Consider the following 27,887-nt stretch of genomic DNA (forward strand, 5'->3'; position numbering starts at 1 on the left):
ATGGCACAGCCGCACGACGCCGGGCCAACAACCGACCCCTCCCCGTCGCCCGGGTTCGGTTCTGGCTCGGCCCGGGGGCAGGGTGCCCCAGACGGTGCTGCCGTGGGCTGGGCGGGCAAGGGCCGAGCCGGGAACCCGGGCGTCCCGTGCCCCAGCGAGCCCCGTGGCCTGTGACCCGGCCTGGGCCTGGCTCTCTGTTTCCTCCTGCTCAGCCCAGGGGTGACCAGTTAGGTCATGGCGGGAGGCATTTGGGGAAACCAGAAATTCACTCATCCATTCAATCGTACTTATTGAGCGCTTACTGTGTGCGGAGCACTGGACTAAGCGCTCGGGAAGCACAAGTCAGCCACAGATAGAGACGGTCCCTACCCCACAACGGGCTCACAGTCTAGAAGGGGGAGACAGAAGACAAAACAAAGCACGTAGACAGGCGTCAAAACCGTCAGAACAAATAGAACTAAAGCTCTAGGCACATCGTTAACAAGATAAATAGAATGGTAACTTTGTACAAATAAAATAAATAGAGTAGTAAATCTGTACAAATATACACAGATATATACAAAAGTGGCACATTTGCAGCGTGGCTCAGTGGAAAGAGCCCGGGCTTTGGAGTCAGAGGTCGCGGGTTCAAATCCCGGTTCCACCAATTGTCAGCTGGGTGACTCTGGGCAAGTCACTTCTCTGGGCCTCAGTTCCCTCATCTGTAAAATGGGGATGAAGACTGTGAGCCTCCCGTGGGACAACCTGATCACCTTGGAACCTCCCCAGGACTTAGAACAGTGCTTTGCACAGAGTAAGCGCTTAACAAATACCAACATTATTATTATTATTATATACAAGTGCTGTGGGGAGGGGAAGGAGGTAGGGCGGGGGGGATGTGGAGGAGGAGAGGAAAAAGAGGGCTCGGTTTGGGAAGGCCTCCCGGAGGAGGTGAGCTCTCAGTAGGGCTTTGAAGGGAGGAAGAGAGGTAGCTTGGCGGATGTGTGGAGGGAGGGCATTCCGGGCCCAGGGGAAGACGTGGGTCGGGGGTTGATGGCGGGACGGACGAGAACGAGGCCCGATGAGGAGGTGAGCAGCGGCAGAGGAGCGGAGGGTGCGGGTTGGGCTGGAGAAGGACAGAAGGGAGGTGAGGTAGGAGGGGGCGAGGGGACGGACGGCCTTGAAGCCGAGAGTGAGGAGTTTTTGCTTGGTTCGTAGGTTGACTGGCAGCCACTGGAGATTTTTGAGGAGGGGAGTGACATGCCCAGAGCGTTTCTGTACAAAGATAATCCGGGATTGACTCTGCCTGTCCACTTGCTTTGCTTTGTTTCGTTGCCTGCCTCCCCCCTTCCTGACTGTGAGCCCGCTGGGTAGGGATTGTCTCTGTTGCTGAATTGTACTTTCCAAGCGCTTGGTCCAGGGCTCTGCACACGGTAAGCGCTCAGTAAATGCGACTGAATGAATGACTGGACACCCTCATGTCCAGCTCCCAGATGAGTGCCAGAGCACCCCCCGACCACCCAAAGGCCTGGGCTCAGGGAATGTGTCTGTTTATTCATATACTGGACCCTGTCAAGTGTTTAGTACAGTGCTCTGCACACTATAAGCGCTCAATAAATACGATTGATTGACCGAGAGGGTCTCCCCCTCCATCAACAGACACTCCATTCCCTTTGGACTCCCGGGGTCTGCTCCAGTCCCCTCAGTGAAGGGTCCCGTGGTCGGGGGTGGGGGGGAATAGCATCCTCAGGGGCGAGGGGTTTTCCCCAATTTTAACCATCATCATCATCAGCTGACAATTGGCAGCTGTAGAGAAGCAGCGTGGCTCAGTGGAAAGAGCCCGGGCTTTGGAGTCAGAGGTCATGGGTTCAAATCCCGGCTCCACCAACTGTCAGCTGGGTGACTTTGGGCAAGTCACTTCACTTCTCTGGGCCTCAGTTCCCTCATCTGGAAAATGGGGATGAAGACTGTGAGCCCCCCGTGGGACAACCTGATCACCCTGTAACCTCCCCAGTGCTTAGAACAGTGCTTTGCACATAGTGAGCACTTAATAAATGCCATTATTATTATTATCATCATCATCATCATCATCCTCACCGGGACTGTGGAAGCTGGGAATAGGGCATGCTCTCCCGTGCCCCCCCTAGACTGGAAATTCCTCCAGAGCAGGGATCATGTCGACCTACTCTAGTGTACCCCAAGTGTTTAGTCCAGTGCTTCGCACACAGTAAGCGCTCAACAAATACCCTTGATTGATTAGTGGTAGAGAAACAGCGTGGCTCAGTGGCAAGAGCCTGGGCTCGGGAGTCAAAGGACGTGGGTTCTTCTAAGCCCGACTCTGCCACTTATCTGCTGTGTGACCTTGGGTAAGTCACTTCACTTCTCTGGGCCTCAGTTAACCTCATCTGTAAAATGGGGATTAAGACAGCGAGCCCCACGTGGGACAACCTGATCACCTTGTATCTACCCCGGCGCTTAGAACGGTGCTTGGCACACAGTAAGCGCTTAACAAATACCATTATTACTATTATTATTATTAGTGGCAATGGTATTTGTTAAGCACTAACTGTGTGCAGAATGCAGGGTGCTCACAGTCTAAGAGTATGAGTGGGGGGAAAACTGGAGACTCTGTCTGTCTCTCTCTCTCATTCAATCATATTTAGATTACTGTATTTATTTATTTATTTACTTATTTATTTATTTATTTATTTATTTGTTTTACTTGTACATATCTATTCTATTTATTTTATTTTGTTAGTATGTTTGGTTTTGTTCTCTGTCTCCCCCTTTTAGGCTGTGAGCCCACTGTTGAGTAGGGACTGTCTCTATAGGTTGCCAACTTGGACTTCCCAAGCGCTTAGTACAGTGCTCTGCACACAGTAAGCGCTCAATAAATACGATTGATTGATTGATTGATTTAGAGAAGCAGCGTGGCTCAGTGGAAAGAGCCCGGGCTTTGGAGTCGGAGGTCATGGGTTCAAATCCCGGCTCTGCCAATTGTCAGCTGGGTGGTTTTGGGTGAGTCACTCAGCTTCTCTGTGCCTGAGTTACCTCATCTGTAAAATGGGGATTAAGACTGTGAGCCTCCCGTGGGACAACCTGATCACCTTGTAACCTCCCCAGCGCTTAGAACAGTGCTTTGCACATAGTAAGTGTTGAATTAATGCCATTATTATTATTATCATTATTGATGATGGTGGCATTTGTTAAGCGCTTACTATGTGCATAGTTATTGAGCACTTACTGTGTGCAGAGCACTGTACCTAAAGCTCTCTCACTTTCTCTCTGCAGAAAGACATGGGTCCCTGCCTTCCTTGACCTTCTGGCCTAAAGGGCACGAAGAAGGGCATAAAAGGACAAAGGAATCAATCCACGATACTTACTGAGCGCTTACTGTGTGCAGAGCACTGTACTAAGTTCTTGGGAGAGTCCAATAGAGCAATAAACAGACACATTCCCTTCCCACAATGAGTTTACAGTCTAGATAATAATAATAATAATATTGATGGCATTTGTTAAGTGCTTACTATGTGCAGAGCACTGTTCTGAGCACTGGGGGGTGGGGGGGATTACAAGGTGATCAAGTTGTCCCACGTGGGGCTCACAGTCTTAATCCCCATTTTACAAATGAGGTAACTGAGGCTCAGAGAATAATAATAATAATGATGGCATTTATTAAGTGCTTACTATGTGCAAAGCACCGTTCTAAGCTCTGGGGAGGTTACAAGGTGATGAGGTGGTCCCACAGGGGGCTCACAGTCTTAATCCCCATTTTATAGATGAGGGAACTGAGGCCAGAGAAGAGAAGTGACTTACCCAAAGTCACACAGCTGATGAGTGACGGAGCCACGATTTGAACCCACGACCTCTGACTCCAAAGCCCGGGCTCTTTCCACTGAGGCACGCTGCTTCTGGGGACTGCTTCCTGGAGGAGGTGGCTTTATAACCTGCCCGGGGAGGAAAGGAGGTCACCTGGTTGTTTCTCAGCTGTCCTTCCCAGGGCTCTTCTAATCAGTACTTTTTTACTCTATTTATTTATTTATTTATTTATTTTATTTGTACATATCTATTCTATTTATTTTATTTTGTTAGTATGTTTGGTTTTGTTCTCTGTCTCCCCCTTTTAGACTGTGAGCCCACTGTTGGGTAGGGACTGTCTCTATATGTTGCCAATTTGTACTTCCCAGCGCTTAGTACAGTGCTCTGCACATAGTACGCGCTCAATAAATACGAAATAATAATAATAATAATAATAATAATCTGGGCCTCCAGAGCACAAACTCTGAATCGTGGTGAAGGAAAATGTGGACAGAATTAGGGGTGATGGGGTAGGGGGAGCGATATTAATGTCTGTCTCCCCCCACCCCCAAACTGTAAGCTCGTTGTGGGCAGGGAATGTATCTGTTTATCGTTGCATTGGACTCTCCCAAGTCTCCCCCTCGTCCCCCTCTCCATCCCCCCCATCTTACCTCCTTCCCTTCCCCAAAGCACCTGTATATATGTATATATGTTTGTACATATTTATTACTCCATTTATTTATTTATTTTACTTGTACATATCTATTCTATTTATTTTATTTTGTTAGTATGTTTGGTTTTGTTCTCTGTCTCCCCCTTTTAGACTGTGAGCCCACTGTTGGGTAGGGACTGTCTCTATATTTTGCCAACTTGGACTTCCCAAGCGCTTAGTACAGTGCTCTGCACAGAGTAAGCGCTCAATAAATACGATTGATTGATTGATTGATTGATTGATTAATACAGCATTCTGCACAGGGTAAGCGCTCAGTAAATACGATTGAATGAATGGAAGGCTTGGGCTTAGACTACGGAGAGAGGCTGGAAGGGAAAGAGACACCCAGGCACCCCTGCCCCTCCCAGGGATGGGGAGGAGGCTGAGGTTCCTGACTTCAATCCATCCTCCGCCTCAGTAGTCGCCCTCGCCCTAATAATAGTAAAAATAATAACTGTGGTGGTTGTTAAACCCTTACTACTGGCTGAGTTCTGGCAGATCCCACTCAGTCCCTGTCCCACATGGGGCTCACAATCTATGGGTGAAGGAGAAGAAGTAGTTTCTCCCCATTTTCCAGATGGGGAAACTGAGGTGCAGAAAAGACTGTAGAGTCTAAAGGCCTCTTTAATAATAATAATAATAATAATAATAATAATAATGGCATTTGTTAAGCGCTTACTATGTGCAAAGCACTGTCCAAAGCCCTGGGGAGGTTACAAGGTGATCAGGTTGTCCCACGGGGGGCCTCACAGTTTTCATCCTCATTTCCCAGATGAGGGCACTGAGGCCCAGAGAAGTGAAGTGACTTGCCCAAAGTCACACAGCTGACAGTTGGAGGAGCCAGGATTTGAACCCATGACCTCTGACTCCAAAGCCTGTGCTCTTTCCACTGAGCCACGCTGCTTCTTTAGACCGTGAATTCACTGTGGGAAGGGAATGTGTCTGTTGATTGTTGTGTTGGACTCTCCCAAGCGCTTAATATAGTGTTCTGCTTGCAGTGAGTGCTCAATAAATACGATTGAATGAATGAAAAGCCTACAGGAGGCTGGTGGCGGAGCGGGAAATTAGAACCCAGGTCTCCTGACGCCCAGCCCTGGACTCTTTCCAGGGTGCTTCAGTGCTCCCGGTCAGGGGTCCAGGGTGTAGTTTGGGGGGCCGGGGGGCCGGGGGTCCCAAGGGTTGGTTCTGGCCTGTGAGGGGTGGGAGATGGGAAGAGCCTGGGTGGGATTTCTGGGTGGGTTTCCCCAGCTGTGGCAAGGGCAGGGAGGGTCGGGGGGTGGGATGGAGAGGTTGGCACCCATCTCCCTCCTTCCTCAGCTCCTCTTCCCTTCCTCAATCAATCAATCAATCAATCAATCATATTTATTGAGCGCTTACTATGTGCAGAGCACTGTACTAAGTGCTTGGGAAGTACAAATTGGCAACATATAGAGACAGTCCCTACCCAACATTGGGCTCACAGTCTAAAAGGGGGAGACAGAGAACAAAACCGAACATACTAACAAAATAAAATAAATAGAATAGATATGTACAAGGAAAATAAATAAATAAATAGAGTAATAAATATGTACAAACATATATCCATATATACAGGTGCTGTGGGGAAGGGAAGGAGGTAAGATGGGGGGGATGGAGAGGGGGACGAGGGGGAGAGGAAGGAAGGGGCTCAGTCTGGGAAGGCCTCCTGGAGGAGGTGAGCTCTCAGCAGGGCCTTGAAGAGAGGAAGAGCGCTAGCTTGGCGGATGGGCAGAGGGAGGGCATTCCAGGCCCGGGGGATGACCTCCCGCCAGCTCAGCCGCAAGCAGACAAGAGAAAGGAACCCCCCGCCCCTCCCCAAGAGCATCCCTCAATTTCCCCAGCCTCTAAGTGCTCAGAGATCCCCCCAGCCCCCTCCCCTATACCCTATTCCTCCCTCATCATAATTTTATTTTACTACCTTTCTCCTCCGGAGACTGTAAACTCTCCAAGGAGCAGGGGTCAGGTCTTCTAACTGCACTGCACGCTCCCCAATCTCTTGGTGTAGTGCTCTAATTAATTTAATTAATGATGGCATTTATTAAGCACTTACTATGTGCAAAGCACTGTTCTAAGCGCTGGGGAGGTTACAAAGTGATCAGGTTGTCCCACCTGATCCCCATTTAATCCCCGTTTTACAGATAGTCCATCCCTAAGTCTAGGGACTTGGTCTATCCCTTAGTCTTAGGGATAGTCTTAATCCCCATTTTACAGATGAGGTAACTGAGGCACAGCGAAGTTAAGTGACTTGCCCAAAGTCACACAGCTGACAATTGGAGGAGCTGGGATTTGAACCCATGAACTCTGACTCCAAAGCCTGGGCTCGTTCCAGTCAACCAATTGATTGATTGAATCAATCAATCAATCATATTTATTGAGCACTTACTATGTGCACAGCACTGTACTAAGCGCTTGGGAAGTACAAGTTGGCAACATATAGAGCCGGTCCCTACCCAACAGTGGGCTCACAGATTGGATGGCGAGAGGATGAATGAATGAATCTGGAAAATGGGGGTGAAGACTGTGAGCCCCACGTGGGACAGGGACTGTGTTGGACTGTGTCCAACCTGATAACAATAATAATAATGATGGTATTTGTTAAGCGCTTACCATGTGCGAAGCACTGTTCTAAGCGCTGGGGGGGGATATAAGGTGATCAGGTTGTCCCACGGGGGGCTCACAGTCTTCATCCCCATTTGACAGATGAGGGAACTGAGGCACAGGGAAGTTAGGTGGCTTGCCCAAGGTCACACAGCTGACAAGTGGCAGTGGGGGGGATTCGATTTGCTTGGATCTACCCCAGCACTTAGTACAGTGCCTGCCACGTAGTAAACGCTTAACAAATACCATTTTAAAAACCCCCAAAAACGGATTAAAGGGTGAACCACATCCTGAGAGCAGAGATGCCAATGGAGGCCGCGAAGGATTTCGGGACTGGGAGGGGGGAACCTGCCCGGGAACAGGTGACGTCAGGAAATCCCACGTCCGGGATTGGCTGGGAAAGGGAAGGGGGCGGGGCCAGAGAGAAGGGCGGGTGGAGGGAGGGTCCTCCGGCTGATTTAGACCCCAATAATAACAATAATAATAATAATAATAATAATAATAATACTTATTAAGCAATTCCCATGTGCCAGGCACAGTCCTAAGCGCTGGGGTTGTAATCCGGCTCCGCCCCTTGTCTGCTGGGTGACCTTGGGTAAGTCACTTTTACTTCCCTGTGCCTCAGTTTCCTCATCTGTAAAATGGGGATTGAGACTGTGAGCCCCACCTAGGACAGGGACTGTGTCCAAGTTGCTTGTATCCACCCCACTGCTTAGAACAGCGCCTGGTACATAGTAAGCGCTTAATAATAATAATAATAATAATGTTGGTATTTGTTAAGCGCTTACTATGTACAAAGCACTGTTCTAAGCGCTGGATTATAGTCTAGAAGAAGAAGCAGAAGAAGAAGCAGCGTGGCTCAGCGGAAAGAGCCCGGGCTTTGGAGTCAGAGGTCATGGGTTCAAGTGCCGGCTCCGCCCCTTGTCAGCTGTGTGACTTTGGGCAAGTCACTTCTCTTCTCTGTGCCTCAGTTCCCTCATCTGTAAAACGGGAATTGACTGTGAGCCCCACGTGGGACAACCTGATCACCTTGTATCCCCCCCAGCGCTTAGAACAGTGCTTTGCACATAGTAAGCGCTTAACAAGTACCATCATTATTATTATTATTATTATTAGAAGGGGGAGACAGAGAACAAAACCAAACATATTAACAAAATGAAATAAATAGAATAGATACGTACAAGTAAAATAAATAAATGAATAAATAGAGTAATAAATATGTACAAATTTCTGGTGGCAATGAGGGTTTCTCCGGGCAGGATGCCAAGGGGCTCCCTCCACCCCCAACCCTTCTCCAGGCCTCGGGACCCCACCCCGATGGGACTTGGAGATCTGCGGCCTCTCGGGGTAGGAGAGGCGGAGGGATCCCGAGTAATCATTATAATTATCCCGCTGCGGCGGATAGCATCTTACCGCTTCCGAGGCGCTCACCCTCTTCCCACGGGTCCTCTCCTCCCTTCCGCACTCGGAACCCGGGAGGGCAACTGAGGCAGGCCTGAGAGGCGAGGGAATAATGATGACGATGGTATTTGTTAAGCGCTTACTATGTGCGAAGCACTGTTCTGAGCGCTGGAGGGAAGCGGCGTGGCCTGGTGGCTAGAGCCCGGGCCTGAGTGTCAGAACGACCAGGGTTCTCATTCTCGCTCCTCCACTTCCAGCGCTTAGAACAGTGCTTCGCACATAGTAATCAATCAATCGTATTTATTGAGCGCTTACTGTGTGCAGAGCACTGTACTAAGCGCTTGGGAAGTCCAAGTTGGCAACATATAGAGACAGTCCCTACCCAACGGTGGGCTCACAGTCTAAAAGGGGGAGACAGAGAACAAAACCAAACATACTAACAAAAGTTAGTTAGTAACTAACAAAAAAAAAGTAAGCGCTTAACAAATGCCATCATTATTATTATTTCGTTCATTCCTTCCTTCGAGCATATCTGTTGAACGCTTATGGTGCGCAGAGCACTGTACTAAGCGCTTAAAGCAACAACCCGCACAAACAGGGACTTGAACCCAGGACCCTCAGATTACCCTGGCTTAGTGGTGAGAGCCTGGGCTTGGGAGTCAGAGTATGAGGAAGTCACTTCACTTCTCTGTGCCTCAGTTATCTCAGGTGATCAGGTTGTCCCACGGGGGGCTCACAGTCTTAATCCCCATTTTCCAGATGAGGGAACTGAGGCCCAGAGAAGTGAAGTGCCTTGCCCAAAGCCACACAGCTGACAAGCGGCGGAGCTGGGATTTGAACCCACGACCTCTGACTCCAAAGCCCGGGCTCTTTCCACTGAACCACGCTGCTTCTTGTACTTCCCAAGCGCTTAGTCCAATGCTCTGCACACAGTCGGCGCTCAATAAATGCGATTGAATAAATGAATAGAGCCCCAGCCTGGGAGTCAGAGGACCTGGGTTCTAATCCCAGCTCCGCCGCTTGTCTGCCGTGTGACCTGGGGCGAGCCGCTTCACTTCTCTGGGCCTCGGTGACCTCCTCTGTAAAACGGGGATCGAGACCGTGAGCCCCACATGGGACGGGGACTGTGTCCAACCCGTTTCGCTTGTATCCACCCCGGCGCTTAGTACGGTGCCCGGCACATAGTGAGCGCTTCACAAATACCATTATTATTTATTAGTATTTTTATTGAACTCCGTGGGGTTGGGAAGGAAGGTGGGGAGTGGGCCGAGTTGAGGGGCGTGGTGGGAAGTAGACGGCTCTTCCTGTTGTCCCTGTATGTCCGTCTCCTCGACCCCCCCAAAAATCCCTTTCCCAATCCCGCTCCCGTTGTCCTCTCCCCCAGCTGTACCCCCTCCCCATTTCCTCCCACCTCATTCCCCCTTCCCCTGACCTCTTAGAAAAGTGAAAGTGGGAAGAGGCGACACAGAACAGGCCCCGGTGTTTAGCGGTCGAGTGTGTTGAAATGTCTATTTGTGTGTTTGTGTGTGTCCTTGGGTGTGTCATCATTAACCAGGGGGAGTCTGGAACTGGTCACTTGGGGATCTACAACCAAAGTAAGACACAGTCCCTGCCTTTGAGGGATTCACACTCTTCACGGAATTTCAGGCGTGGGTCTCAACACGGTGCATTGAGGGCGATTTTTGTGTGTCCGTGTAACACCTCTTTCTCTTTCTTTCTGGCTCCGGGTCTATTTGTGTGTTTGTGTGTGTCCTTGGGTGTGTCATCATTAACCGGGGGGAGTCTGGAACTGGTCACTTGGGGATCTACGACCAAAGTAAGACACAGTCCCTGCCTTTGAGGGATTCACACTCTACACGGAATTTCAGGCGTGGGTCTCAACACGGTGCATTGAGGACGATTTTTGTGTGTCCGTGTAACACCTCTTTCTCTTTCTTTCCGGCTCCGGGTCTATTTGTGTGTTTGTGTGTGTCCTTGGGTGTGTCACCATTAACCGGGGGGAGTCTGGAACTGGTCACTTGGGGATCTACGACCAAAGTAAGACACAGTCCCTGCCTTTGAGGGATTCACACTCTTCACGGCTGGAGGAACTTCAGGCGTGGGTCTCAACACGGTGCATTGAGGGGGATTTTAGTGTGTCCGTGTAACACCTCTTTCTCTTTCTTTCTGGTTCTGGGTCTATTTGTGTGTTTGTGTGTGTCCTTGGGTGTGTCATCATTAACCAGGGGGAGCCTCAAACTGGTCACTTGGGAATCTACGACCAAAGTAAGACACAGTCCCTGCCTTTGAGGGATTCACACTCTTCACGGAATTTCAGGCGTGGGTCTCAACATGGTGCATTGAGGGTGATTTTTGTGTGTCCGTGTAACACCTCTTCCTCTTTCTTTCCGGCTCTGATTCTATTTGTGTGTTTGTGTGTGTCCTTGGGTGTGTCATCATTAACCGGGGGGGAGTCTGGAACTGGTCACTTGGGGATCTACGACAAAAGTAAGACACAGTCCCTGCCTTTGAGGGATTCACACTCTTCACGGCTGGAGGAACTTCAGGCGTGGGTCTCAACACGGTGCATGGAGGGTGATTTTGGTGTGTCCGTGTAACACCTCTTTCTCTTTCTTTCCGGCTCTGGGTCTCCGTCTCTGTCTCTCTCCCTGGCAGGCTGAACACCTCAGCCAAACCGGTTGGGGAGGGTTGTTGTGCTGAACTTTCTGTTTGTATCAGTGAGACATAGGGATGAGTCAGAGAGGGACAGGCATGGGGAAAGCCAAGAAACTCTCTGTCTCCCTGTCTGTCTGTCTGTCTCTCTCTCACGCACAGACATACACAACCCTCCCAGGGAACTCCCACAACCCCGTCCGTCCCCCTCGTCCATCACACCCCCTTCGCCCCCAAATACTCACACGTACACCTTCACTCGCGGACACAAGGGGAGGGCGGGGAAGACAGGGCTGAGGTGGCCTAGGGAGTGAGATCCTGTTTGTCGGAATCCAGGGCCTGAGTCGTGGGGGTTTCTGAGAGGGGAAGAGGCAGGGGATGGAGGAAAGGGGGGTGGGAGGAGGCTGATCTGGGCTGGGCTGCCTCAGTTTCCCCGCGGCAGGGGAAGGGGAGGAGGGGGACGGGAGGGGGTAATTGGTGCGGGGGTGGCGATTGGAGATAAAAGTTGGGGCCCTTCCAGCCTGGTTCCCTCCATCTCCCTCCCCCTGGGGCAGGGGCTGAGACAGGTGTGCAGGGGGTGGGAAAGTGGGGGGCAGGGAGTGTCACCATCTCCCTTTACCCACTTTAACCCCTCCCCTGACCCCCCCAACACACACCAGAAGTACAAAGGGGCCTGCTTTCCTCCTCCGTTCTTTCATTCTTTCGTTCCTCCATTCTTTCCTCCAGTAGGAGAAGACAGGCAGTTGGCAAAATCCATTCATTCGTTCCTTCATTCATTCATTCCATCGTATTTATTGAGCGCTGACCGTGTGCAGAGCACTGGGCTAAGCGCTTGGGCAGTCCCAAGTCGGCAACATAGCGAGAGGGTCCCTACCCCACAGCGGGCTCACGGTCTAGAAGGGGGAGACGGGCGACAAAACAAAACATGGAGACAGGGGTCAAAATCGTCAGAACAAATAGAATTATAGCTCTATGCACATCGTTAACACAATAAATAGAATAGTAAATATGTACAAGTAAAATAGAGTAATAAATCTGTACTCTAAATAAATCGTCCCCCCCGCCCCGTCCCTTTCCTCCCTAGATCCCGCTAGACTGTGGGCAAGGAACGTTCATTCATTCATTCAATCGTATCTATTGAGCGCTTACTGTGTGCAAAGCACTGGACTAAGCGCTTGGGACAGATAGAGACGGTCCCCACCCAACAACGGGCTCACGGTCTAGAAGGGGGGGAGACGGACAACAGAACCAAACAAGTAGACAGGCATCAATAGCATCAAAATAGATCAATAGACAGTGTCTGCTTATTATTGTATTGTCCCCTCCCAAGCGCTTAGTACAGTGCTCTGTACACAGTAAGCTCTCAATATGATTGAATGAATGAACAGTAGGACAAGTGGGGAAACTGAGGCAAAGAGGAGGGGAGTTGGGGGGATAAAGCCAGGAACCCCTCTATACTGTAAGCTCCTTGTCGGCAGGGAATAATGATAATAATAATAATAATAATAATAATAATAATAATAATGGTGGCATTTATTAAACACTATGTGCAGCGCACTGTTTTAAGTGCTGGGGAGGTTACAAGGTGATCAGGTTGTCCCACGGGGGGGCTCACAGTCCCCATTTTACAGATGAGGTCACTGAGGCCCAGAGAAGTGAAGTGACTTGCCCAAAGTCACACAGCTGACAAGTGGCAGAGCCGGGTTTTGAACCCATGACCTCTGACTCCAGAGCCCATGCTCCTTCCACTGAATCACGCTGCTTCATGTGTCTACCAACTCTGTTCAATGTTCCACACTTAGTAAGCGCCCAATAATAATAATGATGGTATTTGGTAAGCGCCTACTGAGGTCCAGGCACTGTACTAAGCGCCGGGGTGGATTCGAGCAAATCGGGTTGGACACAGTCCCTGTCCCACGTGGGGCTCACAGTCTCCATCCCCATTTTACAGATGGGAGAACTGAGGCCGGCGAAGTCAAGTGACTTGTGCAAGGTCACACAGCTGACATGCGGTGGAGCCGGGATTCATTCATTCATTCATTCCATCATATTTATTGAGCGCTTACTGTGTGCAGAGCACTGTACTAAGCGCTTGGGAAGTACAAGTTGGCAACATATAGAGACGGTCCCTACCCAACAACGGGCTCACAGTCTAGAAGGGGATTAGAACCCAGGACCTTCTGACTCCTGGGCCCGGGCTCTAACCACTAAGCCAATCTGCTTCTCATGATACTTGAGAAGTATCTTACTCTATTTATTTATTTTATTTGTACATATTTATCCTATTTATTTTATTTTAAGACATTTTGTTTTGTTGTCCGTCTCCCCGTTCTAGACTGTGAGCCCGCTGTTGGGTAGGGACCGTCTCTATATGTTGCCGACTTGTACTTCCCAAGCGCTTAGTCCAGTGCTGTGCACACGGTAAGCGCTCAATAAATACGATTGAATGAATGAATGATAAATACCACCGTGGAGAGGAGAGGGAGGGGAAAGGGGATGAGCCCCCCGTAGGACAACCTGATCACCTTGTAACCTCCCCAGCGCTTAGAACAATGCTTTGCACATAGTAAGTGCTTAACAAATACCATTATTATTATTATCTCCGCCATTTATTGATTTCTATTAGTGTCTCTCTCCCCCTCTAGACTGTAAGCTTGTTGTGGGCAGGGAACGTGTCTACCGACTCTTATTATATTGTTACATTGTACTCTCCCAAGCGCTTAGTACAGTGATAATAATAATGATGGCATTTGTTAAGCGCTTACTAGGTACCAAGCACTGTTCGAAGCGCTTGGGGGACTACAAGGTGATCAGATTGTCCCCCGTGGGGCTCCCAGTCTTCACCCCCATTTTACAGATGAGGTCACTGAGGCCCAGAGAAGTGAAGTGACCTGCCCAAAGTCACCCAGCTGACTAGTGGCGGAGCCGGGATTCGAACCCATGACCTCTGGCTCCCGAGCCCGGGCTCTTTCCACTGAGCCATGCTGCTTCTCTGTACTTTGCATATGGTAAGCGCTCAATAAATAAATAAAATAAAGAGAAGCAGCGTGGCTTAGTGGTGAGAGCCCGGGCTTGGGAGTCAGAGGTCGTGGGTTCTAAGCCCGACTCCGCCACTAGCCTGCTGGGTGACTTTGGTCAAGTCACTTCACTTCTCTGGGCCTCAGTTCCCTCGTCTGTAAAATGGGAATGAAGACTGGGAGCCCCCCATGGGACAACCTGATCACCTTGTAACCTCCCCGGTGCTTAGAACGGTGCTTGGCACATAGTAAGGACCGTCTCTATATGTTGCTGACTTGGACTTCCCAAGCGCTTAGTACAGTGCTGTGCACACAGTAAGCACTCAATAAATACGATTGAATGAATGAATGAACAACAACTATCATTATTATTATTATTATCATTGTCTGCTGTGTGACGTTGGTCAAGTCACTTCACTTCTCTGGGCCTCAGTTCCCTCATATCCACGTGAAGCAGCGTGGCTAAGTGGAAAGAGCCCGGGCTTTGGAGCCAGAGGTCATGGGTTCGAATTCCGGCTCCTCCACATGTCTGCTGGGTGACCTTGGGCAAGTCACCTCACTTCTCTGGGCCTCAGTTCCCTCATCTGTAAAATGGGGATGAAGACTGTGAGTCCCCTGTGGGACAACCTGATCACCTTGTAACCTCCCCGGTGCTTAGAACAGTGCTTTGCACATAGTAAGCACTTAATAAATGCCATTATTATTATTAGTAGTAGTAGTAGTATTCTCTGGGCCTCAGTTCCCTCATATCCACGTGAAGCAGCGTGGCTCAGTGGAAAGAGCCCGAGCTTTGGAGCCAGAGGTCATGGGTTCGAATCCCAGCTCCACCACATGTCTGCTGGGTGACCTTGGGCAAGTCACTTCACTTCTCTGAGCCTCAGTTCCCTCCTCTGTCAAATGGGGATGAAGACTGGGAGCCCTCCGTGGGACAACCTGATCACCTTGTATCCCCCCGCAGCGCTTAGAACAGTGCTCTGCACATAGTAAGCGCTTAATAAATGCCATTATTATTATTATTGTTGTTATTATTATTATTATTATTATTATTATTATTATTATTATTATTATTATTATTCTCTGGGCCTCAGTTCCCTCATATCCACGTGAAGCAGCGTGGCTCAGTGGAAAGAGCCCGAGCTCTGGAGCCAGAGGTCATGGGTTCGAATCCCTGCTCCGCCACATGTCTGCTGGGTGGCCTTGGGCAAGTCACTTCACTTCTCTGAGCCTCAGTTCCCTCCTCTGTCAAATGGGGATGAAGACTGGGACCCCCCCGTGGTACAACCTGATCACCTTGTATTCCCCCCCCCCCAGCGCTTAGAGCAGTGCTCTGCACATAGTAAGCGCTTAACAAATGCCATCATCATTATTATTATTATGTGCAAAAAAGGGGATTGAGGGTGTGAGCCCCACGGGTGAGTGTGTGAGTCCAACCCGATTTGCTTGTATCCACTCCAGCACTTAATATGGTGCTTGGCACATAATAAGAGCTTAACAAATACCATTATTATTAATAATTATTATTATTACATCATCATTATTATAATCAATAATAATAATAACATAATAATAAATATTATTATAATGTGATATATAGTATTATTATTATTATATTATATTATATTATGCTATTATTATGTCATGTAATAATATAATAATAACTAATGCAATATAATAATGATGATGATGATGATGATAATAATAATAATAATAATAATAATAATAATAATAATAATAATAATAATAATAATAATAATATGTTTAGCAGTCCTTGTCCCACACCTCTTGGGAAGCGGCTCGACTTCCCTCTAGTGGCAGAGGATTTTCGGCCTCCACCGACCAATTTTAGGGGGAAGGAAATGGAGAATCCCTTTATCTGCCTTAAAATAAAAAGGAATTTGTTAAGCGCTTACTATGTGCCAGACTCTGTACTAAGCACTGGGATAGATCCAAGCTAATCGGGTTGGACACAGTCCCTGCCCCACAAGGGGCTCACAGTCTTCAGCCCCATTTTACAGGCACCATAAACTCGATGTGGGCAGGGGTTGTATCTGTTTGTTGTTGCGTTGCCCTCTCCTAATAATAATAATAATAATAATAATAATAATAATGGTATTTGTGAAGCGCTTACTATGTGCAAAACAGTCTTCGGCCCCATTTTACAGACACCGTAAACTCGATGTGGGCAGGGGTTGTATCTGCTTGTCGTTGCGTTGCCCTCTCCCAATAATAATAATAATAATAATGGTATTTGTTAAGCGCTTACTATGTGCAAAACAGTCTTCGGCCCCATTTTACAGACACCGTAAACTCGACGTGGGCAGGGGTTGTATCTGTTTGTTGTTGCGTTGTCCTCTCCCAATAATAATAATAATAATAATAATGGCATTTGTTAAGCGGTTACTATGTGCAAAACAGTCTTCGGCCCCATTTTACAGACACCGTAAACTCTATGTGGGCAGGGGTTGTATTTGTTTGTTGTTGTGTTGTCCTCTCCCAACAATAATAATAATAATAATAATGGTATTTGTTAAGCGCTTACTATGTGCAAAACAGTCTTCGGCCCCATTTTACAGACCCCGTAAACTCGACGTGGGCAGGGGTTGTATCTGTTTGTTGTTGCGTTGCCCTCTCCCAATAATAATAATAATAATAATGGTATTTGTTAAGCACTTACTATGTGCAAAACAGTCTTCGGCCCCATTTTACAGACACCGTAAACTCGACGTGGGCAGGGGTTGTATCTGTTTGTTGTTGCGTTGTCCTCTCCCAATAATAATAACAATAATAATGGTATTTGTTAAGCACTTACTATGTGCAAAACAGTCTTTACAGACCCCGTAAACTCGATGTTGGCAGGGGTTGTATCTGTTTGTTGTTGCGTTGTCCTCTCCTAATAATAATAATAATAATAATAATAATGGTATTTGTTAAGCGCTTACTAAGTGCAAAGCACTGTTCTAAGCGCTGGGAAGGTGACAAGGTGAGCAGGTTGTCCCACTGGGGGCTCACAGTCTTCACCCCCATTTTACAGATGAGGTCATTGAGGCCCAGAGAAGTGAAGTGACTTGCCCAAACCATACAGCTGACAATTGGCAGAGCCGGGATTGGAACCCATGACCTCTGACTCCAAAGCCCGGGCTCTTTCCACTGAGCCAAGACAGTAATAATAATAATAATGGCATTTGTTAAGCGCTTACTATGTGCAAAGCACTGTTCTAAGCGCTGGGGAGGTTACAAGGTGATCAGGTTGTCCCATGGGGGGCTCACAGTCTTCACCCCCATATTACAGATGAGGTAACCGAGGCCCAGATAAGGAAGTGACTTGCCCAAAGTCACCCAGCTGACAATTGGCAGAGGCGGAATTTGAACCCATGACCTCTGACTCCAAAGCCCGGGCTCTTTCCACTGAGCCACGCTGCTTCTCTAAACTCGATGTGGGCAGGGGTTGTATCTGTTTGTTGTTGCGTTGTCCTCTCCCAGTAATAATAATAATAATAATAATGGTATTTGTTAAGCGCTTAGAATGTGCAAAGCACTGTTCTAAGAGCTGGGGAGGTTACAAGGTAATCAGGTTGTCCCACGGGGGGCTCATAGTTTTAATCCCCATTTTACAGATGAGGGAACTGAGGCACAGAAAAGTGAAGTGACGTGCCCAAAGTCACACAACTGACAGTTGGCGGAGTGGGATTTGAACCCATGATCTCTGACTCTTTCCTCTGAGCCATGCTGCTGTGCTCAGTACAGTGCTTTGCACACAGTAAGCGCTCAATAAATGCGATTGATGCCCTCCTTCCTCTCCCCCTCGTCCCCCTCTCCATCCCCCCCACCTTACCTCCTTCCCTTCCCCACAGCACCTGGATATATGTATATATGTTTGTGCATATTTATTACTCTATTTATTTATTTATTTTACTTGTACATATCTATTCTATTTAGTTTATTTTGTTAATATGTTTGGTTTTGTTCTCTGTCTCCCCCTTCTAGACTGTGAGCCCACTGTTGGGTAGGGACCGTCTCTACATGTTGCCAACTTGGACTTCCCAAGCGCTTAGTACAGTGCTCTGCACACAGTAAGCGCTCAATAAATACGATTGAATGAATGACTGACTGAATGACTGAATGACTGAATGACTGACAATGACTGAATGACTGACTGACTGACTGAATGAATGAATGAATGAATGACAATGACTGAATGACTGACTGACTGAATGACTGACTGAATGACTGACTGAATGACTGAATGAATGACTGACTGAATGACTGAATGACTGAATGAATGACTGAATGACTGACTGACTGACTGAATGACCGACTGAATGACTGAATGACTGAATGACTGACTGAATGACTGAATGACTGACCGATTGACTGAATGACTGACTGACTGACTGAATGACCGACTGAATGACTGAATGACTGACTGAATGACTGAATGACTGACCGATTGACTGAATGACTGACTGACTGACTGAATGACCGACTGAATGACTGAATGACTGACTGAATGACTGAATGACTGAATGACTGACCGATTGACTGAATGACTGACTGACTGACTGACTGACTGAATGACTGACTGAATGACTGACTGACTGACTGAACGACTGAATGACTGACTGACTGAATGACTGAATGACTGAATGAATGACTGACTGACTGACTGACTGACTGACTGACTGAATGAATGAATGACTGAATGACTGACTGAATGACTGAATGAATGACTGAATGAATGAATGACTGACTGAATGACTGACTGAATGACTGAATGACTGAATGACCAATACGGAGCCCCCTCCCCCGGCCTGAAGGAACGACCGCTCCGTCCCCGCCCCTCGCAGCGTCCTCTGGTTGCCCCGGCGACGGCCCCTCCCCCACCCCTGCGCGCGCCTGCGCGCGCCTCCCTCCCGCGCCCTCCGGGCCCGTTGCCATAGTGACCGGCTCGCTTTCCGGCGGCCTGGCCTGGGGGTCCGCCGTTGCCGGGGCGACGGGCGAGCCCGCGATCCCGCCTGGATGGCGGCGGGGGGCGGGCCCGGGTGGGCCTGGCGGCCGGTGGCGCGCGACCCGCTGCTGGCGCGCGCCTTCCACTCGTGCACGGCGCTGCGGGGCCGCCTCTACCTGGTCGGGGGCCTGCTGAGGCCCGGGGACAAGGCGCCCACCGACGACACCGTCACCTTTGACCCGGAGGCCTGCCGGGCCCAGGACCCTGTGGGACCGGAGAAGGAGGCCGTAGCCCCTGTGGGAGAAGGGCAGGAGAAGGAGGCCAAAGACCGTGTGGGAGTAGGGCAGCAGGAGAAGGAGGCCAAAGCCCGTGTGGGAGTAGAGCAGGAGAAGGAGGCCAAAGCCCGTGTGGGAGTAGAGCAGGAGAAGGAGGCCAAAGCCCGTGTGGGAGTAGAGCAGGAGAAGGAGGCCAAAGCCCGTGTGGGAGTAAAACAGGGGAAGGAGGCCAAAGCCCGTGTGGGAGTAAAACAGGGGAAGGAGGCCAAAGCCCGTGTGGGAGTAGAGCAGGAGAAGGAGGCCACAGCCCGTGTGGGAGTAGAGCAGGAGAAGGAGGCCAAAGCCAGTGTGGGAGTAGAGCAGGAGGAGGCCGTAGCCCGTGTGGTAGTGAAGCAGGAGGAGGCCGCAGCCCGTGTGGGAGTAAAGCAGGAGGAGGCCGCAGCCCGTGTGGGAGTAAAGCAGGAGGAGGCCGCAGCCCGTGTGGGAGTAGGGCAGGAGAAGGAGGCCGCAGCCCATGTGGGAGTAGAGCAGGAGGAGGCCACAGACCGTATGGGAGTAAGGCAGGAGGAGGCCGCAGCCCGTGTGGGAGTAAAGCAGGAGGAGGCCGCAGCCCGTGTGGGAGTAGGGCAGGAGGAGGCCGCAGCCCGTGTGGGAGTAGGGCAGGAGAAGGAGGCCGCAGCCCGTGTGGGAGTAGAGCAGGAGGAGGCCACAGACCGTATGGGAGTAAGGCAGGAGGAGGCCGCAGCCCGTGTGGGAGTAAAGCAGGAGGAGGCCGCAGCCCGTGTGGGAGTAGGGCAGGAGAAGGAGGCCGCAGCCTGTGTGGGAGTAGAGCAGGAGGAGGCCACAGCCCATGTGGGAGTAAAGCAGGAGGAGGCCGCAGCCCGTGTGGGAGTAAAGCAGGAGAAGGAGGCCAAAGGCCGTGTGGGAGTAAAGCAGGAGGAGGAGGCCACAGCCCGTGTGGGAGTAGAGCAGGAGAAGGAGGCCAAAGCCCGTGTGGGAGTAGAGCAGGAGAAGGAGGCCAAAGCCCGTGTGGGAGTAGGGCAGGAGAAGGAGGCCACAGCCCGTGTGGGAGTAGAGCAGGAGGAGGAGGCAGCCGCAGGCCGTGTGGTAGGAGGGCAGGAGAAGGTGGCTGCAGGCTGTGTGGTGGTAGAGCAGAAGGACGCCGCAGCCCGTGTGGGAGTAGAGCAAGAGAAGGAGGCCGCAGCCCGTGTGGGAGTAGAGCAGGAGGAGGCCGCAGCCCGTGTGGGAGTAGAGCAGGAGGGGAAGGCCAAAGCCCATGTGGGAATAGAGCAGGAGGAGGCCGCAGCCCATGTGGGAGTAGAGCAGGAGAGGAAGGCCACAGTCCGTGTGGTAGTAGAACAGGAGGAGGCCGCAGCCTATGTGGGAGTAGAGCAGGAGAAGGAGGCCGCAGCCCGTGTGGGAGTAGAGCAGGAGAAGGAGGCCAAAGCCCATGTGGGAGTAGAGCAGGAGGACGAGGCCGCAGCCCGTGTGGCGGTGGGGAGGTTGCGGGGCGGTCCGCGGCGGAGCCACCACGACGCGGCGGCGGTGGGGGGCCGCTGGCTGTGCGTGGTGGGCGGGTGGGACGGGGCCCGGCGCGTGTCGGGCGTGTGGGTGCTGGACGCGGCCGTTGGGGCCTGGGAGGCCTGGGCCGCGGGGCCCGACAGCCGCCCGCCCGCGGGGCTCAGCGGCCACACGTGTACGCGCCTGGACGACCGCCAGCTGCGCGTGGCCGGGCGCGAGGGCGGCACCCGCACCCAGCGCCGCTACGGCAGCGTCTACACCCTCCGCCTCGACCCGCGCGCCCGCACCTATAGGTGACTCTCTCGGTCGTATTTCTGGAACGCTTCCTGGGGGCGGAGCATGGTCCTAATTGCTTCTAATGATGCTATTTGTTAAGCGCCTACTGTGTGTCAAACACTGTTCTAAGCGCTGGGGGGGGATACAAGGCGATCAGGTTGTCCCAGGTGGGGCTCACCGTCCTCACCCCCATTTTACAGGTGAGGGAACTGAGGCCCAGAGAAGGGAAGTGGCTTGCCCAAGGTCACACAGCAGATAAGTTCTTTTAGACTGTGAGCCCAATGTTGGGTAGGGACTGTCTCTATATGTTGCCAATTTGTACTTCCCAAGCGCTTAGTACAGTGCTCTGCACATAGTAAGCGCTCAATAAATACGATGGATGATGATGATGATAAGTGAAGCAGCATGGCTCAGTGGAAAGAGCCTGGGCTTTGGAGTCAGAGGTCATGGGTTCAAATCCCGGCTCCACCGATTGTCAGCCGTGTGACTTTGGGCAAGTCACAGCTTCTCTGTGCCTCAGTGACCTCATCTGTAAAATGGGGATGAAGACTGAGCCCCCCGCCGTGGGACAACCTGATCACTTTGTAAACCCCCCAGTGCTTAGAACAGTGCTTTGCACATAGTAAGTGCTTAATAAATGCCATTATTATTATTATTATAAGTGGGATTAGAACCCAAGCCCAGGCTCTTTCCACCAAGCCACGAATAACAACAACAACAATAATAATAATAATAATAATGGTGATGGTATGTGTTAAGTGCTCACTAGATGCCTGGCACTGTTCTAAGCGCAGGGGTGGATACAAACTCATCAGGTTGGACACAGTCCATGTCCCACATGGGGCTCTCAGTCAGCCAGTGGTATTTATTGAGCACATACTGTGTGCAGAGCACTGTACTAAGCACTTGGGAGAGGACACATTCCCTGCCCACACATAGCTTACAGTCCAGAGGACTTGCTGTCCAAGTCCCCATTTCACGGATTCATTCATTCAATCGTATTTATTGAGCGCTTACCGTGTGCAGAGCACTGTACTAAGCGCTTGGGAAGTACAGGTTGGTAACATAAAGAGACGGTCTCTACCCAGTAGCGGGCTCAGTTTAGAAGATGAGGTGACGGAGGCACAGAGAATGAAGTGACTTGCCCAAGGTCACAAAGCCAGAGGCAGGATTAGAACCCAGGTCCTTCTGACTCCCGGGCGAAAGCAGCGGACTTTATCGAGTGTGAGCAGCGCTGTACTAAGGGCTTGGGAGTGAACAGGGCTAGTAGACAAGTTCCCTGCCCATACTGGGTTTACAATCAATCAATCAATCAATCAATTGTATTTATTGAGCGCTTACTGTGTGCAGAGCACTGTACTAAGCGCTTGGGAAGTACAAGCTGTTAACACATAGAGACGGTCCCTACCCAACAGTGGGCTCACAGTCTAGAAGGGGGAGACAGAGAACAAAACCTATTAACAAAATAAAATAAATCGAATAGATTTGTACAAGTAAAATAGAGTAATAAATACATACAAATATATATACATATATACAGGTGCTGTGGGGAAGGGAAGGAGGTAAGGCGGGGGGGATGGAGAGGGGAAGGAGGGGTCTCAGTGTGGGAATTCCCACTTTTAGACTGTGAGCCCACTGTTGAGTAGGGACTGTCTCTATATGTTGCCAACTTGTACTTCCCAAGCGCTTAGTACAGTGCTCTGCATCATCATCATCATCAATCGTATTTATTGAGCGCTTACTGTGTGCAGAGCACTGTACTAAGCGCTTGGGAAGTACAACTTGGCAACATATAGAGACAGTCCCTACCCAACAGTGGGCTCACAGTCTAAAAGGGGGAGACAGAGAACAAAACCAAACATACTAACAAAATAAAATAAATAGGATAGATATGGACAAGTAAAATAAATAGAGTATAATAAATATGTACAAACATATATACATATATACAGGTGCTGTGGGGAAGGGAAGGAGGTAAGATGGGGGGGATGGAGAGGGGGACGAGGGGGAGAGGAAGGAAGGGGCTCAGTGTGGGAAGGCCTCCTGGAGGAGGTGAGCTCTCAATAGGGCCTTGAAGGGAGGAAGAGAGCTAGCGCGGCGGATGGGCAGAGGGAGGGCATTCCGGGCCCGGGGCAGGACGTGGGCCGGGGGTCGATGGCGGGACAGGCGAGAATAAGGTACGGTGAGGTACTCTGCACACAGTAAGCACTCAATGAATACGATTGATTGATTGATTGATTGGAAGGCCTCCTGGAGGAGGTGAGCTCTCAGTAGGGCCTTGAAGGGAGGAAGAGAGCTAGTTTGGCGGATGTGGGGAGGGCTAGAGACGGGGACAGACATTAATACGAAGAGTCAGTCTGTCAGTTGTATTTATCGTGTGCTTACTGTGTGCAGAGCGCTGTAAGAAGCGCTTGGGAGAGGACGATAGAGCAATAAGCAGGCGCATTCCCTGCCCGCAAGGAACGTACGGTCTAGGGTCCAGACTGAGCCCCTTCGTCCAGACTGAGCCCCTTCCTTCCTCTCCCCCTCTCCATCCCCCCCGCCTTCCCTCCTTCCCTTCCCCACAGCACCTGTATATATGTATATATGTTTGTATGGATTTATTACTCTATTTATTTTACTTGTACATGTCTATTCTACTTATTTTGTTGGTATGTTTGGTTTTGTTCTCTGTCTCCCCCTTTTAGACTGTGAGCCCACTGGTGGGTAGGGACCGTCTCTAGATGTTGCCAACTTGTACTTCCCAAGCGCTTAGTCCAGTGCTCTGCACACAGTAAGCGCTCCATAAATACGATTGATGATGCTAGAGAGGAAGACAGACCTTGATGATGTGCGAAGGTATGCCCGTAGAGATACACACGGTCCCCGTCTCCCCCATCCCCAGCTATCGGGAGGAGAGCCGCCACACGGCCTCTCGCTCCGGTCACTGCGCCGCCCTGCTCCGGACTCCTGGCTCCCGCCCAGGCCACCAGCTCCTGCTCTTCGGAGGCTGCAATTCAGCGGAGCCCGACCTGGCCGGGCACTGGGGCCCGGGAGAAATCCAGGTAAGGGGCAACCCCCTCCGTCGCCAACAGCCGTAGTCGTCGAAATCCATCCAGTCAGGTTTATTAAGCGCTTACCGTACGCGGAGCACTGTACTGAGTGCCTGGGAAAGTACAATCCAACAAGACTTGGTGACTTTTCCTTGCCCCCAAGGAGATCACAGTCTAGAGGTGGGGAAGCGGACATCAATAGAAATGACGCTGCGAAGCAGCGTGGCTCAGGAGAAAGAGCCCAGAATTTAGAGTCAGAGGTCATGGGTCCATAAATACGATTGATGATGATGATGATGGGTTCAAATCCTGGCCCCGCCAATTGTCAGCTGGGTGACTTTGGGCTAGTCACTTCTCTGGGCCTCAGTTCCCTCATCTGTCAAATGGGGATGAAGACTGTGAGCCTCCCGTGGGACAACATGATCACCTTGTAACCTCCCCAGCGCTTAGAACAGTGCTTCTCACAAGCCCGCAACCTTGGTGTCATCCTCGACTCCGCTCTCTCATTCACCCCTCACATCCAAGCCGTCACCAAAACCTGCCGGTCTCAGCTCCGCAACATTGCCAAGATCCGCCCTTTCCTCTCCATCCAAACCGCTACCCTGCTAATTCAAGCTCTCATCCTATCCCGTCTGGACTACTGCACTAGCCTTCTCTCTGATCTCCCATCCTCGTGTCTCTCTCCACTTCAATCCATACTTCATGCTGCTGCCCGGATTATCTTTGTCCAGAAACGCTCTGGACATATCACTCCCCTCCTCAAAAACCTCCAATGGCTACCGATCAATCTGCGCATCAGGCAGAAACTCCTCACCCTGGGCTTCAAGGCTGTCCATCACCTCGCCCCCTCCTACCTCACCTCCCTTCTCTCCTTCTACTGCCCAGCCCGCACCCTCCGCTCCTCCACCACTAATCTCCTCACTGTACCTCGCTCTCGCCTGTCCCGCCATCGACCCCCGGCCCACGTCATCCCCCGGGCCTGGAATGCCCCCAATCCCTCTGCCCATCCGCCAAGCTCGCTCTCTTCCTCCCTTCAAGGCCCTGCTGAGAGCTCACCTCCTCCAGGAGGCCTTCCCAGATTGAGCCCCTTCTTTCCTCTCCCCCTCGTCCCCCTCTCCATCCCCCCGCCTTACCGCCTTCCCCTCCCCACAGCACCTGTATATATGTATATATGGTTGTACATATTTATTACTCTGTTTATTTATTTATTTATTTATTTTACTTGTACATTTCTATCCTACTTATTTTATTTTGTTGGTATGTTTGGTTCTGTTCTCTGTCTCCCCCTTTTAGACTGTGAGCCCACTATCGGGTAGGGACTGTCTCTATGTGATGCCAATTTGTACTTCCCAAGCGCTTAGTACAGTGCTCTGCACATAGTAAGCGCTCAATAAATACGATTGATTGATTGATTGATTGCTTCGCACATAGCAAGCGCTTAATAAATGCCATCATTATTGTTATTATTAAGTCACTTCACTTCTCTGGGCCTCAGTTCCCTCATCTGTAACATGGGGATGAAGACTGTGAGCCCCCCGTGGGACAACATGATCACCTTGCAACCTCCCCAGCGCTTAGAACGGTGCTTTGCACATAGTAAGCACTTAATAAATGCCATCATTATTATTATTAATAAGATCAGAGGTATTTACGTAAGTGCTGGGCGGCGTGGGGGGACGGGGGTGGGCAAAGGGAGCAAGTTGGTGACGCAGAAGGGTGGGTGTACTTCCCAAGCGCTTAGTCCAGTGCTCTGCACACAGTAAGCGCTCAATAAATACGATTGATGATGAGGAGGAGGAGGAGGAAAAGGGGGGGCTTAATCTGGGAAGGCCTCTCAGAGGAGACGGACCTTCAGTAAGGCCCTGAAGCGAGGGAGAGTCATTGTCTGCTTTTAGACTGTGAGCCCACTGTTGGGTAGGGACTGTCTCTATATGTTGCCAACTTGGACAGTGCTCTGCACACAGTAAGCGCTCAATAAATACGATTGATTGATTGATTGGACTTCCCAAGCGCTTAGTCCAGTGCTCTGCCCACAGTAAGAGCTCAATAAATACGATTGATTGATCGATTGATGTAAAAGGAGGCAGGACGCGGGCCAGGGCTCGGCGGTGAGACGGGTGAGATGGAGGCACGGTGAGAAGGGTAGATGATAATTATCGTGATAATGATGGTACTTGTTAAGCGCTCACTATGTGCCACACGCTCTGGGGCGGAAAGAAGGTAGGCAGGCTGGGCCGGTTCCCCGTGACTGTGGGCTCTCCCCTTCCCGTCCCCGCAGGAGGAGCGGACCCGCGCCCCGCGCCTGACGGAGGGGCTGTCCCGGCTGGTGTCCGGGGCGCGGGCGTCCCGCCGGGGTCCCCGGGGGCTGCGCCATCATTCGTGCTCCGTGGTGGGCCCCTTCGCCGTGCTGTTCGGCGGCGAGAGCCTGGAGCGGGCCCGGGACGCCGTCTGCAATGACCTGTACATCTACGACACCCGTGAGAGGCCGCGAGGGCCCCGGGGGTGGGGGGGTCGGGGGGCAGGCCGGCCCTCAGGCGGCTGACCGTCGCCCTCCGGCCCCCCAGGACGGTCCCCCCCGAGCTGGTTCCACTTCCCGAGCGCGGACAGGGCGCTGAAGCGGGTGGGCCACCGCACCTGCCTCTGGAATGACCAGCTGTACCTGGTGGGGGGCTTCGGCGAGGACGGCCGCACCCCCAGCCCCGAGGTCTGGACCTTGGAGCTCTCGGCGTGACCGCGGAGGAGGGAGGGGAGAGGAGGACACCCCCCACCCCCGGGCCCATCGGACCCTTCCTTCCTCCCTCCCACCGCCTCATTAAACCCACCCTGGTCGCTGACCTCTGCCTCGCGGCCTCTTCTGTTTCTGGCGGGAGGAGGCCGGACAATCACGCCTCCCCCGCAACTCGATCAGTCCTTTTTGCTGAGCGCTTTCTGCGGGCAAAACACTGGGCTGAGCGCTTGGGAGAGGACAACAGAGAAGCAGCGTGGCGCAGGGGATAGGGCACGGCCCTAGGAGTTAGAAGGTCATGGGTTCTAATCCTCGCTCCACCGCTCATCTGCCGGGTGGCACTTCATTTCTCTGGGCCTCACTTCATCATCAATCGTATTTATTGAGCGCTTACTGTGTGCAGAGCGCTGTACTAAGCGCTTGGGAAGTACAAATTGGCAACATATAGAGACAGTCCCTGCCCAACAGCGGGCTCACAGTCTAAAAGACCCCTCATCTGTAAAACGGGGGTGGACACTGTGAGCCCCACGCGGGACAGGGACTGTACGTAACCCGATTTGCTCGTCTCCACCCCAGTGCTTAGTACAGCGCCTGGCACACAGTAAGCGCTTAAGAGATACCGTCGTTATTATAATGACAATATAATAATAGACACGTTCCGTGACCACAAGGAGCTCAGTTCCCTCATCTGTAAAATGGGGATTAAGACCGTGAGCCCAGCGTGGGACAACCTGATCACCTTGTATCCTGCGTGTACTTCCCAAGCGCTTAGTACAGTGCTCTGCACACAGTAAGCGCTCAATAAATACGATTGATTGATTAGAACAGTACTTTGCACAAAGTACAAATGTACTCTTGTACATATTTACTATTCTATTTATTTTGTTAATATGTTTCGTTGTCTGTCTCCCCCTTCTAGACTGTGAGCCCGCTGTTGG

The 27,887-nt window shown here is 51.0% G+C and overlaps 1 protein-coding gene across 1 annotated transcript; it reads left to right on the forward strand.

The window, feature by feature from the left end:
- Nucleotides 1-27,029, forward strand: KLHDC9 (kelch domain containing 9). The gene is made up of 6 exons (XM_038768430.1): nucleotides 1-170; nucleotides 19,020-20,556; nucleotides 20,695-21,209; nucleotides 24,077-24,236; nucleotides 26,503-26,701; nucleotides 26,789-27,029. The coding sequence occupies exons 1-6, from the start codon at nucleotides 1-3 to the stop codon at nucleotides 26,953-26,955; spliced, it is 2,748 nt and encodes a 915-aa protein (XP_038624358.1). The 3' UTR covers nucleotides 26,956-27,029.
- The last annotated feature ends 858 nt before the right edge of the window (nucleotides 27,030-27,887 follow it).

Source organism: Tachyglossus aculeatus, chromosome Y4, assembly GCF_015852505.1.
Source record: "Tachyglossus aculeatus isolate mTacAcu1 chromosome Y4, mTacAcu1.pri, whole genome shotgun sequence".
In the NCBI taxonomy this organism is placed as follows: domain Eukaryota; kingdom Metazoa; phylum Chordata; class Mammalia; order Monotremata; family Tachyglossidae; genus Tachyglossus; species Tachyglossus aculeatus.

Coding starts and splice junctions, on each gene's coding strand:
- KLHDC9 (XM_038768430.1), top strand. CDS start 1: ATGGCACAGCCGCACGACGCCGGGCCAACAACCGACCCCTCCCCGTCG. Junction 171..19,019: donor CCCAGCGAGCCCCGTGGCCT/GTGACCCGGCCT, acceptor CGCCCCTCGCAG/CGTCCTCTGGTTGCCCCGGC. Junction 21,210..24,076: donor CCGCGCGCCCGCACCTATAG/GTGACTCTCTCG, acceptor CCCCATCCCCAG/CTATCGGGAGGAGAGCCGCC.